Here is a 16,907-nt window from a genome sequence, read left to right as displayed (position 1 = left end):
CTCTTTGAGTAGGTTCCTCCTCGGTTGTTGAATCTAGTAGGATCCGTCACCTTTCTCTGCGGAGAGTTGAACCTTGTGTTTATAATACCGCCACTTGACAACACATGAAGGCTAGGACCAAACAGTTGGCTCAAATGGCACAAAAGATACAGGAAACAATGTAATCATGCAGTGTGATTTACTATGAAACTTTTCGACAATATGTGTTATTTCGTTTGCACTGCAATTTTTGTTGTTGTTGCCTAATATCTGTAAACAAGAACACGTCTCATATTCATCAGTAAAATGCAACAACCTCAGTTGTAGGAACAGAGTCCAGCTGTCTTGCCACCTGGTTACTCCTTCAAACAGCTCCTGTGGTCTTCGTAATGCTTCTTCAGACTCAGCAGCTCCGCCTCATGTAGGTTGAGCAGCTCCACGGTGAAGTCAACTGAGGGGAGACATTCATTGTACCAAATCTCACTAGGACAACCAGGGTTGTGTTCACACGTTCATTAGTCACCAAATGGAAGAAATCTGGCTGAAACAAGGTGGATCAATCTGTACTACCGTCCAATTAGAAACGTGAATTTTAGCAGTCCGTCGCAAAATGTGTTGCTACCGTGTACCTAACGAACGACACAACCCAGTACATTACGGCCAAAAGGTCAAACTATAAGACAGTACTTTAAAATGATCCACTAATAAATAGACACGGCAATAGAAGAGGCCAAACAACAACTGACCATCATAGTAGGGTGTGAAGGCCCGTCTCTGCGCCAGGCTGTAGAAACACCTCTCCCAGAACAAAGCCACCTCGGCCCTGATGGCTTCTATCACATTCTTCATGTTCTTCATTTTCAGCTCATCCAGGCGCCGGCACTCTGCTTCCAACTGCAGGAAGGAACTCGCAAACGTCAGTCAGTAAAAACCAATCAATTAGGGTTCTGACATTCCATTCAAACCTTAGCCTGAATAGTATGTTGTCACTATGATTGGTTATAGGCTTTCTGAAAGCATCCCCTGCCACAGTAAAACATGTATGGTAACAAGGTAAATTAATGTAAGTCAACATTTTCCTGAATATAACTGTATCGAGCCCCTGCATCTTCCACTATACTAAAGACTTTTAGGCCTCTAAATTTCACTGCAAGTATGTCCATATCTGATCAGCTTGACAGGTTAGGTACATAATTACGAGAAGAGTGCCATAGCTGTGAGAAATACAAAATAAATGTAAAAAAAAAAAAATGCTCACAGCATCCATGTTTCTCTTCCTGGACTGGACCATGTGATCAGACATGCTCTCTCGTTGCTCCGGGAGGACCTGCAGTCTCTCCCACAGCTCCTGGATCTTACTGCGGTAGGAGTTACACACCAACTCATTCTCGGTCTTACGATCCTCCAGCTGAGAATTACACAACAAGACAGTCGAGGAAATACCATTCATATAAAATGTACGCATACCGTAGTTACATCATTAGGACACTAGAGTATCAAATGTATATAACGTTCAGAAAGAAAAATGTTACGGAGAACAAACATTCCTCTCCGACGTAGAAAAGACGTTACGTAGAACAAACATTCCTCTCCGACGTAGAAAGACGTTACGTAGAACAAACATTCCTCTCCAACGTAGAATAAAGAATCCGACGGACTCTATTCACGGCGTAACGGAACAGACTTGGTTTCTGACCTGTCCCAGCAGCAGTCGGAGAGCTGTGATGTTGTCGCCGGACAGACAGAAGGCCTCCTCGTCCTCACACACCACGTCCCTCTCAAAGCTGGTGTCTGGCAGCTGGTCCAGCTCCTCCATACACACAATGATCCGACGCTTGATACCCACAAACTCACCGTGGCGACGATCCTGGAACATACAATGGAGAGGGAGAGAGAAAAAGAAAGAAAAAGAGAGGAGAGAGAAAAAGAAAGAGGAGAGAGAGAGAGAAAAAGGAGAGAGAGAGAAAAGGAGAGGAGAGAGAAAGAGAGAGAAAGAAAGAGAGAGAAAGAAAGAGAGAGAAAGAAAGAAAGAGAGAAAAAGGAGAGAAAAAGGGAGAGGAGAGAGAAAGAGAAAGAGAGAAAGAGAGAGAAAGAAAGAGAGAGAGAGAAAGAAGAGAAAAAAGGAGAGAAAAAGGAGAGGAGAGAGAAAGAGAGAGAAGAAAGAGAGAGGAGAGAGAAAGAAGAGAGAAAAAGGAGAGAAAGAGAGAAAAAGGAGAGGAGAGAGAAAAGAGAGAAAGAAAGAGAGAGAGAGAAAGAAAGGAGAAAGAAGGAGAGAGAAAGAAGAGAGAAAAAGGAGAGAAAAGAGAGAGAGAGAAAAGGAGAGGAGAGAAAGAGAGAGAAAGAAAGAGAGAGAGAAAGAAAGAAAGAAAGAGAAAAAAATAAGCCTCAACTTAGTTAAGAGTCTTGTGCTTTAAACCCAACGAGTCCCACCGTAAAACCGGAGCGTTTTTGAACTTTAACCCCTTTTTAAAAAACGTGTCTGAGTTAAAGACTTCTGGGTTGCACCATTGGGATTCAGCTAGTTCCGTAGATAATCAACAGACGTGTGATGAACAGGGGGGCTGAGTTAGAGCGGTGTTTGTGAGACAAGGGCAGATCCCAAAGGGGCCCCGGGTAATTTATACAAAACAGTATGTAGAGTCCAAACGGTTTGAGCTACAATCTATTCAGATGGGTGGATAGAGAATGACAAGCTGAGACTCACAAAACACCTAACATGCTTTTCTCTATGACAGTGTCTATACTGTAAGGGTTCTTCTACATGGATCATCGGAAATCCCAGGTCATATGTCTATAATAGTGTAAGGGGTTCTACTACATAGAAGATCATAGTAAATCCCAGGTCATAGTGTCTATAATACTGTAAGGGGTTCTTCTCCATAGATCATAGTAAATCCCAGGTCATAGTGTCTATAATACTGTAAGGGGTTCTTCTACATAGTAGATCATAGTAAATCCCAGGTCATAGTGTCTATAATACTGTAAGGGGTTCTTCTCCATAGATCATAGTAAATCCCAGGTCATAGTGTCTATAATACTGTAATTAGCTCACAGTTGCCATGACAAACTCCAAACAGTTGTCACATACCAGTTGGATATTCATTTCCCTCTGAACAAACCATTTCTGTATTTACAGGAGTCATAGAAATGATTTTTATCCGGTTTTTTGCTTTGGTTGACCTTTGGTTGACCTTTTGGTTGACCTTTGGGTTTTTTGTAGACATTTTCCAATTAAACTCATGAATGAAACAGTTTATGTCCAATAGTTTTGTGTTCTACTTGTAGCCCTGGTTGTCCTTTAAAGAACATGGTAAAACACCTCATTGTGAGGCTCAATATAAAGGCTGGACAAAATGAAAGGACCATTGTTGTCTGTGGTCTCAGGACTGATAGGGTTAAGTTACAGCCATTATTCACTGAGAATTTCTGATTTTCTATTAGGCAACTTGTGATCCGTATTTCATTTCAGGAGTCTGCGAGTACAATTTTATGGCCCCGAATTTCCCCTATTTCAGAGCCACAAACAGACCAAGGAAAAACCCCTGGTGGTAAAAATACTGGCTACATTCTAGGAAAATGAAGAACAATGAAGCATTTACATGCCTTCTCTTTAGTGAGATCGTTGAGGTAAGAGCGATAGCTGTCCAGTTGCTCCAGGGAAGGGACCGTGTCCATGTCGATACAGAAGGGGACTGAACACATGAGGTCACACAGCTCCCGGTCCTGCTTGGACAGTCTCTTCAGCTCCTTAACCCTCTGACTCTTCTGTTTCATCATCACCTCCAGGCGTGACCTGATGTCCTTCTCCAGCTGTAGCATCGTCCTCCCCTCGTCCTCCTATAAAACACATCAAGATGGGTTGAGAGAATGTTAGCAAGCTGCAGCATGGTCCTCTATAAAACACATCAAGATGGGTTGAGAAGAATGCTAGCAAGCTGCAGCATGGTCTTTCTATAAAAACACTTCAAGATGGGTTGAGAAGAATGCTAGCAAGCTGCAGCATGGTCCTCCTATAAAACACATCAAGATGGGTTGAGAGGAACGTTAGCAAGCTGCAGCATGGTCCTCCTATAAAACACATCAAGATGGGTTGAGAGGAACGTTAGCAAGCTGCAGCATGGTCCTCCTATAAAACACATCAAGATGGGTTGAGAAGAATCGTTAGCAAGCTGCAGCATGGTCCTCCTATAAAACACATCAAGATGGGTTGAGAGGAACGTTAGCAAGCTGCAGCATGGTCCTCCTATAAAACACATCAAGATGGGTTGAGAGGAATGTTAGCAAGCTGCAGCATGGTCCTCCTATAAAACACATCAAGATGGGTTGAGAGGAACGTTAGCAATATTTGTAATTCCTTTATTTAACCAGGAAAGTAACATTAAGATGTACATATTTTTGAAGTGAGCCCTGAAAAGAAATGCAACATTAGGGTAACGGTGAGCATCTTATTGTGCCCCCCATTTCATTTCTAAAGGTAAAACATTTTTTTTCCCCCAGTGTCTATTTGTCATCGTACTGCTTTGCTTTGTCTCGGCCAGATCGCAGTTGTAAATGACAACTTCTTCTCAACTGGCCTACCTGCTTAAATAAATAAATCAGAAATATACCTCAAACGGGGATAGTTGAAGCTCAGTACACAGAACATCCAGCTCTTTACGACAGGATTCTATGCTGCTCATCAATCTCTTCCTTAGACTGTCCTCCTCTGCAATCATCATGTCCAGCAAGCCCTGGGTACAAAAGAAAAACACAGGTTAGAAAGACAGACCCACCAGTAAAAAAGACATTCAGCAACTCTTGGCAGGACAATGGATTTTTTAATTTTTTTTTTTAAAAGCAACCCCCATTTATTTAAACCTAAAAGAGTCGTTGAATAAATACATCCATCTTCAGTCTGCTCATGCACCTTGGTCTGAAATGAGATTACGAAAGCCCCGTTTCTCTAGTCAAGCGCCCGGGTGGGTATAATTCGTGGTACGTTCCAACAGGAATCTGTTTCCAAAAACGTTGTAAATAAAAGTTGCATAGGGACATTTATTCAGAAAAATGTCTGTCCTCACTTGGGTAGCCTATGGGCAAACATTAAGAATGAGACACGTGGTGAGTTGATGCCTATTCGGAAGCTAGTTAGCTCGGTGAATGAATCATGCTACTTTGTATGCGTTCATAAATGACAAAGGATGCCAACAAATATGCTTTGCAAAAGAAGCAGAACTCACTTTGATATGTTTCCTAACCACATCAGTCCTTTGTAGTCTCTGATCCTCTGGAATTCCTATTTCCTCCCAGATGTCCTTCAACCGGTTAAGGGCTCGATTCAGACATTCTACCGACTCCGCAGCATGGATTTCACTGTACAGGGAGAGAACGTTAAAAGCAGGTGACAGCATGTCACTTAAATATGAATGTTGCAGCCTGTAACTACGGGAAAGAGTACAGATTAGGTTCACGCTGTCCGTGGATTATTACGGCTCATTTTGTGTGCAAAATAACTAATGAGCTGAGTAGGTTTTGTCGAAGGTTTCAAAATGGCAAGTAGCTAACTATGTGGGAAGTTGGCAAACTTATCTACATAACGTTAAACCGGTTGATTTGACTAGGTATTGGTTTGCCAAAACAGCCCAACTAACGTTAGTTAGCTAAACTAGCGACTGCATTTAAAATACATGTCTCGCCAGTTCATATTTACATAGCTACTTGTGATAATATACAGTAACGTTGGTGATGGAACTCGTTACTGTATTATTTTGATATCAAACCAAACAAATGGTGGAAAACAACAAAACTACTAGGTAGCATGGCAAGTAAACTTAGCTATTACCGATAAGTTACGACAGTTAACTTTACAGCAGCATATTGAGCCAATATGTGACCTTGGTTAGTCTTTGCTAACTAACTAAAGATATTACCCTTGTTGGTTAAATTGACGAGTGAGCTACTTTACTGTAATTAGCGACCCAGCTAACTGTAGCTAGCTACCGACGTAACATAGCAACAACATACGAAGATATCATCCCAAACACAGAAATATTTTTTGACCAACCTCCTCCTCATGGTCACGGTCCACCGAAAAAAGACAACACAGGTTAAATAAAATAAAAAATGTGTTGGCTAAAATAGGTTTCTTTAATTAAAATACACTGAAACCACATAAATATGGTAGTTTCTAGCTATATCGAAGCGTACTCTGTCTGTCCGCTGCTTCCGCGACTCGGTTCAAATTCTTCACCGAAACTCTGCTCTTCTTCCCCATTGGCCGACACAGAGAAAACGTCACAAAAACAGGTTTCTATGGGCGGAAGTCCTTAATGAATCAAGAGGTCACTTTTTGTACAGGGGATTAAGTGGATCAGAATAGATTAATATTTACCATGATTAAATCATATATATACAATACCAGTCAAAAGTTGACACCTACTCATTCAAGGTTTAAAAATATAATATATTTATCATATTCATCCATACTGTGTGTCCCATCATTGCAGATGATTTATGACAAATCTATAAAGTATATGTTTTATAAACTCATGAGCACCAGCCAGCGAATTCGCCTGAAAAATTACTTAATGTCACACTCTTGTGGCGAAGAAATTGAATACACCTAGAATGTACCTACATATTTTCCTAAACTAACTAAACCAGGCTAATACGCTTTCCTGGGTTTATAAAACATATACATTTGTCATAAATCACCTGCAATGATGGGACACACACAGTATGGACGAATGTGCAGTAGTCAAAGGGATATAAATAGCACTCCTAAAGAAGATGCATTTTTGAGTAAGGTTGTCTCACAATTGGCCGTGATCGGGAGTACCATAGACAATGTAAACACACTGACCTACCAGGAGATGGCATAATGCCCATTTTATACAGGAATTAATCAACTTAATTACAAAGTTACTGTTGAGGCACTAACTACTGTAATTTACTGAAACTAAAAAGGTATTGAGACGTGTTTCAGAACTACACTTCAAAACTGACCTGTGATGGCTTTCCTTTTCATCAACAACTGACGTGATCAGATAGATGATGAGTCAGATAACAACACAACAGAGAAACAGAATGATTGCTGTAACAATGTGCTCTTCTTTACTCAGTCATGATCGACTGATGTTGCAATTGTTTGAGGTTTTGATCTTTCTTCCATTCCCACGAACACATTTTCTGGCAACTAAGAGCATATGTAAAAAATATACTTTATTTATTGTTTTCCATCACAGACACAAAGATCGAGTCAAGAGTAAGATTATGTAACACGTAACACACCACAACTTGTTAAGTAAATAAATAAACATGGAATATGCAAACACCAATAACAAAAATCTAAACATCAACATGTTTAATGTTACCTGATTGATTCTGGGGAATCATTTTAAATGTAATGAAATACAATTACAGTAGACAGTCATTATTGTCCTATTTTCAAGACATAGCAGTGAGGTTAGGCCTACTCCCAAAGCAGGTATACAGTGGCATTACATTAACAATCTCTGGTACTCCTAGTGAGGGTAGTGCCTCCTCTCTGTAGTTAAGACTTTCCTCAGTACCTCCGGACTGAACTGGTAGGTCAGTTTCTTCTTGACCTTTCTGATTTCTCCAGTCTTGCCGTAGTTCCGCAGGGCCCTGGCCATCTTCTGATATGTCATCCTCTTCCTGTTCCCTTTCTGCGTGCCCCAGCGATTGGCCAGAGTCTCCTTGTTTTTAGAGGAGAACTGGAAGATTCCTTTCTCTCTGTCCACCCACCACATACTGTCCTTCATGTCTCCGTTCTTCAGCATGTCCAGGAGGAACTGGTACAGTCGGATCTTCCTCTTGTTACCTGGATAGAGAGATATGAAAGATATTTTACATGAATTTCATAATGGCAGAATGAATTCATTTCTATTCTATGGCTATTGTTGGATCATGTTAAAGGCTATTAGCAAGTGTGTGATCCCTGTATGTAATAGCCACCCAACACATTTCTCCCCTGTAATGCTACTGTACTCAGTCTCACATGTTTCACAAACGAATGAAAAGGATTAAGTCAATCAGTAACTAAATCTCTTAATTAAATTAAGTCAGTCAGCACTCACTGGAGTCTCCCCCAAAAGGGACATGGTCTCCATGGTCTTCTTCTTCACCCTCAGATACCTCCAGTGGGGGACTGTGGCCCACAGGTTCCTCCTCCTCGGAGCAGTAGTAACTAGGGGACACAGGGGCCTGTTGCTGGTAATACACTGTGTGGTTGTAGTACGGCATCTGTAGAGAGGAAAATCAATGTAATTTGTTGTCATGATGTATTGTTGTACTGTATGTTTTGTTTAGCATTTATATGACATAGTACACACATTTCACGGACCCATTTGTTGCACAACTTCCTGCAGAAAGTATGCGAAACCTACACATAGCCTCTTCATCCAGGTAGTCCCATTGAGAACAAATCACTTATTTCACTAAAGGAGCCCTGTCTGGCCATAAGAGAATTATGCTTGATCAGTTGTCTCTCTGACTTTGTACAAAGTCATTGTCCTATAGCTCTCAATGCATTCTTTGATACATCTTTGATTCAGTTGTTGATTTTTACATTTACAGATGTAGGATCTTAATTTGATCACCTGTTTTTTTTGCAGCAAGTTTCAACAACTACAAAAACATTTCCATTAATTATAATCCATACAGTAGTGAAGGGTTCACAGCAAAGCTGTTAAACCTATCTTAGATCTGTTTTTTTCCTTGACATGGTCAAATAACTCGTGCATAGATTGCCAACTTATTTTCTAATTTGGCACACAGAAACTCGAGCCCATGAGTAACTTGGTCAAAAAGAATGATTGGTTTATAGGTGTCACTGCGGCAGGGTAGCCTAGTGGTTAGAGCGTTGGACTAGTAACCGAAAGGTTGCAAGTTCAAATCCCCGAGCTGACAAGGTACAAATCTGTCGTTCTGCCCCTGAACAGGCAGTTAACCCACTGTTCCCAGGGCGTCATCAAAAAAAAGAATTTGTTCTTAACTGACTTGCCTAGTTAAATAAGTCATCTCTCATATCTACCACCATGATTCATCTAGAGACATTAAACTTTGTATTCTAGGTGTCTTTCCGCATACTGGACACATTTTCCTCAAGGACCCATAGGGTCTGTCAGGATATATTTTCTTCCATCTTGGACATTTAAAAAAAACATTCTCATGAACCATAAATCCAAATAACACCATGTAGGCTCTTGGTTCAGTATGTAGGCTCTTGGTTCAGTATGTAGGCTCTTGGTTCAGTATGTAAGGCTCTTGGTTCACTATGTAGGCTCTTGGTTCAGTATGTAAGGCTCTTGGTTCACTATGTAGGCTCTTGGTTCAGTATGTAAGGCTCTTGGTTCAGTATGTAAGGCCCTTGGTACAGTATGTAGGCCCTTGGTACAGTATGTAGGGCCCTTGGTACAGTATGTAGGCCCTTGGTACAGTATGTAGGGCCCTTGGTACAGTATGTAGGGCCTTTGGTACAGTATGTAGGCCCTTGGTACAGTATGTAGGGCCCTTGGTACAGTATGTAGGCCATTGGTACAGTATGTAGGCCCTTGGTACAGTATGTAGGGCCCTTGGTACAGTATGTAGGGCCTTTGGTACAGTATGTAGGCCCTTGGTACAGTATGTAGGGCCCTTGGTACAGTATGTAGGCCCTTGGTACAGTATGTAGGGCCCTTGGTACAGTATGTAGGCCCTTGGTACAGTATGTAGGCCCTTGGTACAGTATGTAGGGCCCTTGGTACAGTATGTAGGGCCCTTGGTACAGTATGTAGGCCCTTGGTACAGTATGTAGGGCCCTTGGTACAGTATGTAGGCCCTTGGTACAGTATGTAGGGCCCTTGGTACAGTATGTAGGGCCCTTGGTACAGTATGTAGGCCCTTGGTACAGTATGTAGGCCCTTGGTACAGTATGTAGGGCCCTTGGTACAGTATGTAGGCCCTTGGTACAGTATGTAGGGCCCTTGGTACAGTATGTAGGCCCTTGGTACAGTATGTAGGGCCCTTGGTACAGTATGTAGGCCCTTGGTACAGTATGTAGGGCCTTTGGTACAGTATGTAGGGCCCTTGGTACAGTATGTAGGGCCCTTGGTACAGTATGTAGGGCCCTTGGTACAGTATGTAGGACCCTTGGTACAGTATGTAGGGCCCTTGGTACAGTATGTAGGGCCCTTGGTACAGTATGTAGGGCCCTTGGTACAGTATGTAGGGCCCTTGGTACAGTATGTAGGCCCTTGGTACAGTATGTAGGGCCCTTGGTACAGTATGTAGGCCCTTGGTACAGTATGTAGGGCCCTTGGTACAGTATGTAGGGCCCTTGGTACAGTATGTAGGCCCTTGGTACAGTATGTAGGGCCCTTGGTACAGTATGTAGGGCCCTTGGTACAGTATGTAGGGCCCTTGGTACAGTATGTAGGGCCCTTGGTACAGTATGTAGGCCCTTGGTACAGTATGTAGGGCCCTTGGTACAGTATGTAGGGCCCTTGGTACAGTATGTAGGCCCTTGGTACAGTATGTAGGGCCCTTGGTACAGTATGTAGGGCCCTTGGTACAGTATGTAGGGCCCTTGGTACAGTATGTAGGGCCCTTGGTACAGTATGTAGGCCATTGGTACAGTATGTAGGCCCTTGGTACAGTATGTAGGCCCTTGGTACAGTATGTAGGCCCTTGGTACAGTATGTAGGGCCCTTGGTACAGTATCTACCATTCCAGTGTTTTACTTGCTATATTGTATTTACTTCGCCACCATGGCCTTTCATTTGCTCACATCATATATAGACTTATTTTTCTACTGTATGTTTTACTCCATGTGTAACTCTGTGTTGTTGTATGTGTCGAACTGCTTTGGGGGATCCTAATAAAATGCTAAATAGACTCAATGAATTAGCCTCTAATGAATTTGAAAATGATGAGTTGCTGTATGCAAAGTCGGCCACGCTACACCATGTTCATCCACCTCTGGCCTGCTCGCCTCCCTACCACTGAGGACGTACAGTTCCCGCTCAGCCCAGTCAAAACTGTTCGCTGCTCTGGCCCCCCAATGGTGGAACAAACTCCCTCACGACGCCAGGACAGCGGAGTCAATCACCACCTTCCGGAGACACCTGAAACCCCACCTCTTCAAGGAATACCTAGGATAGGATAAGTAATCCTTCTCACCCCCCTTCCTTAAATGATTTAGATGCACTATTGTAAAGTGGCTGTTCCACTGGATGTCAGAAGGTGAATTCACCAATTTGTAAGTCGCTCTGGATAAGAGCGTCTGCTAAATGACTTAAATGTAAATGTAAATGTAATGTCACACCAGAGCTAAAATAACTGAACCGATGAACATGAGCCCATGAAATTTGGTATGTAAACCTTTTGTATACAGTACCAGTCAAAAGTTTGTACACATCTACTCATTCAAAGGGTTTTCTTTATTTTTACTATTTTCTACATTGTAGAATAATAGTGAAGACATCAAAACAATGAAATAACACATATGGAATCATGTAGTGACCCCTAAAAAAGTGTTTTTTCAAAGTAGTCACCCTTTGCCTTGTTGACAGCTTTGCACACTCTTGGCATTCTCTCAACCAGCTTCATAGTAGTCACCTGGAATGCATTTCAATCAACAGGTGTGCCTTGTTAAAAGAGTCTATTGAAATATTTTGGAATGCTAATTTGGAGTGTACCAACTGATATTTAAATAATTTACATAAGTCCCAGAATTCAAAGATGACCACAATATATCAGTACACAAATGTTGAAAATATTCCACAAATCTTAACATAAACCATTTGTCAAATTGACCCCCGAATTGGTTTATAAACTCAATAATTTAAAGGAAAACTTCAATCAAAAAGGATATTTTGGTACCCCCCCCCCCAGTAGTCCACTGTTGATAGAGTCCCAAAATGCTTTGCATGTCAGCAGTCAATTGGACTTTTAAGAGGCAAAGTGTCACTTGTCACATCATCACGATGATGCAAAAATGGGTGACACTTTGCTTCTTGAAAAGTCTAATAACTTGAAAACTTGATTTGTTTTTTGAGGTTGGATTTTTTTCCTTTAAGTAATAACTATAGGAATGATTACCTGCTGCATTCAAAGATAACCAACTGAAAGCACCAGACCAAACGTACCTTGCGTCTTCCTTGAGGTATCGAGAGATAAACATGGCAATGCTTTCACTGATTGAACATAAAGGAAGATCGTTCCCGACATGATAGAGTGCTTTGCTTTGTTCATCCAACTGATCTCGTGTCCTTTCTGTCATCCTGTGAACCCCGTTCATTGCTGGTTGCAGCTATTTTTTTCCTGCTGTGAGAATCACCCCATCACCCACCCCCCCCACCCCACCCCCACCCCACACACACTGCTGTGCCTCAGATTATGTGTCAATAGCAAGGTTGAGTAAATGAGGTGTAGCCTAGGCTATCCACAGCCCAGCGGTTGGTGGTGAGTGTACTCTATTGTACTGCGCTCTACTCACAAGGCTATTGGTTGTGGCTAAAATGGTTCCTCACTCAGGAAAAGCACATTGTTGAGCAATCCTGTAGCTGCTTTCTGTAGACAACAGTGTAGGCTATTACATCCAGTCACCTCTGTGTCCTCCCTCTCAAAGACAAAAGAGTATTATCTCTAGATGTTGTATATTGTTGATATTGGTATTGTATACCACTATAGTATAAATGCCCTGTGAATCGTTGCACTGTGTGTGCCATGTGTTAGGACCGCTGTTAAACATTTGCATTATGCCCATTACACGTTTCTTTTATTTATTTAATATTTTTCACAGCTACCACACTGTTCTCATCAGAAATACTGATTTCATTATACATTTTACTTGTCAAAATGATCAGAGACAGAGTTGGACTAACCTGTGGGGTTAGGGGTCCCAGTCCTGGGTCTAATAGAGTTGGACTAGCCTGTGGGGTTAGGGGTCCCAGTCCTCGGTCTACTAGAGTTGGACTAGCCTGTGGGGTTAGGGGTCCCAGTCCTGGGTCTACTAGAGTTGGACTAGCCTGTGGGGTTAGGGGTCCCAGTCCTGTGTCTACTAGAGTTGGACTAACCTGTGGGGTTAGGGGTCCCAGTCCTGGGTCTACTATAGTTGGACTAGCCTGTGGGGTTAGGGGTCCCAGTCCCGGGTCTACTAGAGTTGGACTAGCCTGTGGGGTTAGGGGTCCCAGTCCTGTGTCTACTAGAGTTGGACTAACCTGTGGGGTTAGGGGTCCCAGTCCCCATGTCTACTAGAGTTGGACTAGCCTGTGGGGTTAGGGGTCCCAGTCCTGGGTCTACTACAGTTGGACTAGCCTGTGGGGTTAGGGGTCCCAGTCCTGGGTCTACTACAGTTGGACTAGCCTGTGGGGTTAGGGGTCCCAGTCCTGGGTCTACTAGAGTTGGACTAACCTGTGAGGTTAGGGTTAGGGGTTCCAGTCCTGGGTCAACTAGAGTTGAACTAACCTGTGAGGTTAGGGTTAGGGGTTCCAGTCCTGGGTCAACTAGAGTTGAACTAACCTGTGAGGTTAGGGTTAGGGGTTCCAGTCCTGGGTCAATAGAGTTGGACTAGCCTGTGGGGTTAGGGGTCCCAGTCCCGGGTCTACTAGAGTTGGAGGGTTAGGGGTTTAGTCCTGTAGGGGTTCCAGGGGTTAGGGGTTCCAGTCCTGGGTCTACTAGAGTTGGACTGACCTGTGAGGTTAGGGTTAGGGGTTCCAGTCCTGGGTCAACTAGAGTTGAACTAACCTGTGAGGTTAGGGTTAGGGGTTCCAGTCCTGGGTCAACTAGAGTTGAACTAACCTGTGAGGTTAGGGTTAGGGGTTCCAGTCCTGGGTCAATAGAGTTGGACTAACCTGTGGGGTTAGGGGTCCCAGTCCTGGGTCTACTAGAGTTGGACTAACCTGTGGGGTTAGGGGTCCCAATCCTGGGTCAACTAGAGTTGAACTAACCTGTGAGGTTAGGGTTAGGGGTTCCAGTCCTGGGTCTACTAGAGTTGAACTAACCTGTGAGGTTAGGGTTAGGGGTCCCAGTCCTGGGTCTGCTAGTGGCAGGTGGAGGGTGTCGGTATCAGGGTAGCGATAGGTGTGGAGGAGGTGTTGGGAATGGACACTCTGGAGCTCTGTCAGGTGATTCCCTTGTGAGGAGATTTCCAACATGTCACTCTGATGCATGCCCCTGTCAGAGTGGTACTCCCAGCCATGCTCTGAACCATAAGAGAGACATCAATAAGCCTTGTTATAAACATTATAAAGGCTCATACATGCTACATGCTAATAATGAGTTATAAAGAATTATACCTGCAGACTTTATAGAGAGACTGCTCATAAAAACAACTTCTCATTTTGAAAAACATCTATGTGGCAGAAACATTCATTCCAGTGTCAAAATAACTACAAAGTGTAAATAGGATCATTTCCCCTATAAAATCAGTCTAAAACGGAGATTTGCGAGATGTTCGGTAAATGATATATCATGAAATGAAGGGTGTATTTCTATGCTACCCATAACATTGTCCCATTTATATTGTGTAATTTATTGATGGTCCCTAACGATCCCCAGAGATAGGTTTTCCAAAGTGAAACCAATTTTGCCATGGTCGCACACCAGCCGGGCTGAAGCTAATTGGCAAAAAATTATTTGGCTTACTCTTCCCACCTGCGAACACACAAACGAGACACCCACATCAAACCACACCCCGAAACCAACTCACGTTTGAATTCAGTCATGACCGCTTGCATGTAACCTTAATTTATTTTTATTGCATACTTCTTGAATTGACTGAATTGAAATTGAATTGACCCCAACCCCGTTGGACAGCTTTTCAATCTTTAACACGTGAAACGTTACCACTATTACTCATCGGGTGTATTTGCCACTCACCATCGTGAAGTTCTCCGACATTGGTGAGATATGAGTATAACTCCGCTGGTGATCGATAAATCTCAGGATCATATGGGATTATTTCTTCAGATGCCTTTTGTAAAAGAAAGAGCAGAACGTTTTATACACGCCAAAAAAATGAAGGTAGATATACAAAGTTTGCCTAATGTGTTTCAAAGAATAGGTATCCGCATATACTAGGCCAAGTACATATCTTACTCGTGAGATATACTGTAATACACATCTCATTAGATATAAATACAGAGTTCATCATATATTTTACAAATTCATAATGAACATTTTGTAAATCTGGAAAATGTACTCACATTTGATCAGTGGTGTAAAGTACTTAAGTAAAAATACTTGAAACTACTAATTAAGTACTTTTTAATCGGGTATCTGTACGTTACTATTTATATTTTTGACAACTTTGACTTTTACTTCACTACATTCCAAAAGAAAATAATGTACTTTCAACTCCATACATTTTCCCCTGACACCCAGCAGTACTCGGATCTGGACTCCCTAAACACAAATGCTTCATTTGTAAATTATGTCTGAGTGTTGGAGTGTGACCCTGGCTATCCGTACACTAAAAAACATGAACATCTTACCGTCTGGTTTGCCTGATGTAAGGAATTTGAAATTATTTATACTTGTTACTTTTGATACTTCAGTATATTGAAAATCAAATAATTTTAGACTTTTTCTCAAGTAGTATTTTACTGGGTGACTTTTACTTTAGTCATGTTCTGTTAAGGTATCTTTACTTTTACTCAAGTATGACAATTTGCTACTTTTCCCTCCGATTTATATACAATGTAGCACATTTAACTTTCATATGTACTAATCTCCCAGCCACATTAGTAAAAAACAAGAGATCATACAATACTCACAAAGGACATGATGACTTTCAAGAACACACAGTTATAATCCTAAAAAAATGGAGAAATATCCTTTTGACTTAATTCCCATTAATTTTGATTGAATTTCCGATGGAAGTCGTTGAGTCGAATATTACAGTTGACCACTATCAGAACAAAACTACGCAGAGTATTAAACCAAGATCATAATATACTTTCACTTTTTTTCATCTTCGGTCTGATTGTCACTCAGTTCCTGAGTTCCTGAAAGTTGTTGATTTGTCAGAGGATGTGAACCAATCATATTCACATTCGTGAGTTTGGTCTCACTGTTTTCTGCCTCTGGTTTTAACAATGGGTCAACCTATCTTTCAGGATTTTAACTATAATATTTGTTTTAAAAGCACTAAAATAATTGTCTTTCAAGCCTGTGAAAGATGAATAAGCAATTCCCAAGGTATGTCACTGTGTTTTATTTCACCAAGATATGTCACTGGGTTTTATTTCACCAAGATATGTCACTGGGTTTTATTTCACCAAGATATGTCACTGGGTTTTATTTCACCAAGATATGTCACTGGGTTTTATTTCACCAAGATATGTCACTGGGTTTTATTTCACCAAGATATGTCACTGGGTTTTATTTCACCAAGATATGTCACTGGGTTTTATTTCACCAAGATATGTCACTGGGTTTTATTTCACCTTGTGGTTATAACAGACCTACTGTAGATATGTCACTGGGTTTTAATTTCACCAAGATATGTCACTGGGTTTTATTTCACCAAGATATGTCACTGGGTTTTATTTCACCAAGATATGTCACTGGGTTTTATTTCACCAAGATATGTCACTGTGTTTTATTTCACGTAGTTATAAAGATATGTCACTGTGTTTTATTTCACCAAGATATGTCACTGGGTTTTATTTCACCAAGATATGTCACTGGGTTTTATTTCACTGTATTTATTTGTATTGACTGATATTACGCTCATATTTGTCACCAAATGTTCCATGGTCTCTTTCATTGCTAACCCTAAAAACTATTTAAAGCGTTCTATAAAATATTATTGATATGTAGTCCAGGGTGAAAGGAATATTTTTTTGTACATGTTTTTACTTGTGGGAGAGTTATAACAGACCTACTGTATATAGTTATAACAGACCTACTGTACGTAGTTATAACAGACCTACTGTACGTAG

General features: G+C 41.6%; 2 protein-coding genes across 2 annotated transcripts; both read right to left on the bottom strand.

The window, feature by feature from the left end:
• Nucleotides 1-335: 335 nt before the first annotated feature.
• On the bottom strand, nucleotides 336-6,212 carry LOC135534082 (protein regulator of cytokinesis 1-like). Its single transcript, XM_064961225.1, has 8 exons — nucleotides 6,023-6,212; nucleotides 5,199-5,331; nucleotides 4,587-4,709; nucleotides 3,583-3,816; nucleotides 1,676-1,846; nucleotides 1,238-1,387; nucleotides 726-873; nucleotides 336-430 (listed from the first exon to the last, which is right to left on the bottom strand). Exons 1-8 carry the CDS (start codon nucleotides 6,031-6,033, stop codon nucleotides 336-338), a joined length of 1,065 nt encoding a protein of 354 aa, XP_064817297.1. The 5' UTR covers nucleotides 6,034-6,212.
• Nucleotides 6,213-7,161: 949 nt separating this feature from the next.
• LOC135534080 (transcription factor PU.1-like) lies at nucleotides 7,162-15,963 on the bottom strand. Its single transcript, XM_064961223.1, has 5 exons — nucleotides 15,738-15,963; nucleotides 14,842-14,935; nucleotides 13,965-14,164; nucleotides 8,058-8,223; nucleotides 7,162-7,801 (listed from the first exon to the last, which is right to left on the bottom strand). Exons 1-5 carry the CDS (start codon nucleotides 15,744-15,746, stop codon nucleotides 7,482-7,484), a joined length of 789 nt encoding a protein of 262 aa, XP_064817295.1. The 5' UTR covers nucleotides 15,747-15,963; the 3' UTR covers nucleotides 7,162-7,481.
• Nucleotides 15,964-16,907: the final 944 nt, after the last annotated feature.

Source organism: Oncorhynchus masou, unplaced genomic scaffold (genome assembly GCF_036934945.1).
Source record: "Oncorhynchus masou masou isolate Uvic2021 unplaced genomic scaffold, UVic_Omas_1.1 unplaced_scaffold_2979, whole genome shotgun sequence".
Lineage (NCBI taxonomy): Eukaryota > Metazoa > Chordata > Actinopteri > Salmoniformes > Salmonidae > Oncorhynchus > Oncorhynchus masou.
Note: the sequence above shows the minus strand (reverse complement) of the source record. Positions and strands in the feature narration are given on the sequence as shown.

Excerpts from the sequence above, each read along its gene's own strand:
- LOC135534080 (XM_064961223.1), bottom strand. Across the intron at positions 8,224-13,964 it reads CCCTAACCCTAACCTCACAG|ATGCCGTACTACAACCACAC; the intron begins GTTAGTTCAACT and ends TCCTCTCTACAG. Across the intron at positions 7,802-8,057 it reads CCCTTTTGGGGGAGACTCCA|GTAACAAGAGGAAGATCCGA; the intron begins GTGAGTGCTGAC and ends CTCTCTATCCAG.
- LOC135534082 (XM_064961225.1), bottom strand. Across the intron at positions 1,847-3,582 it reads ACGATCTCACTAAAGAGAAG|GATCGTCGCCACGGTGAGTT; the intron begins GCATGTAAATGC and ends TGTATGTTCCAG. Across the intron at positions 874-1,237 it reads GGAAGAGAAACATGGATGCT|TTGGAAGCAGAGTGCCGGCG; the intron begins GTGAGCATTTTT and ends TCCTTCCTGCAG.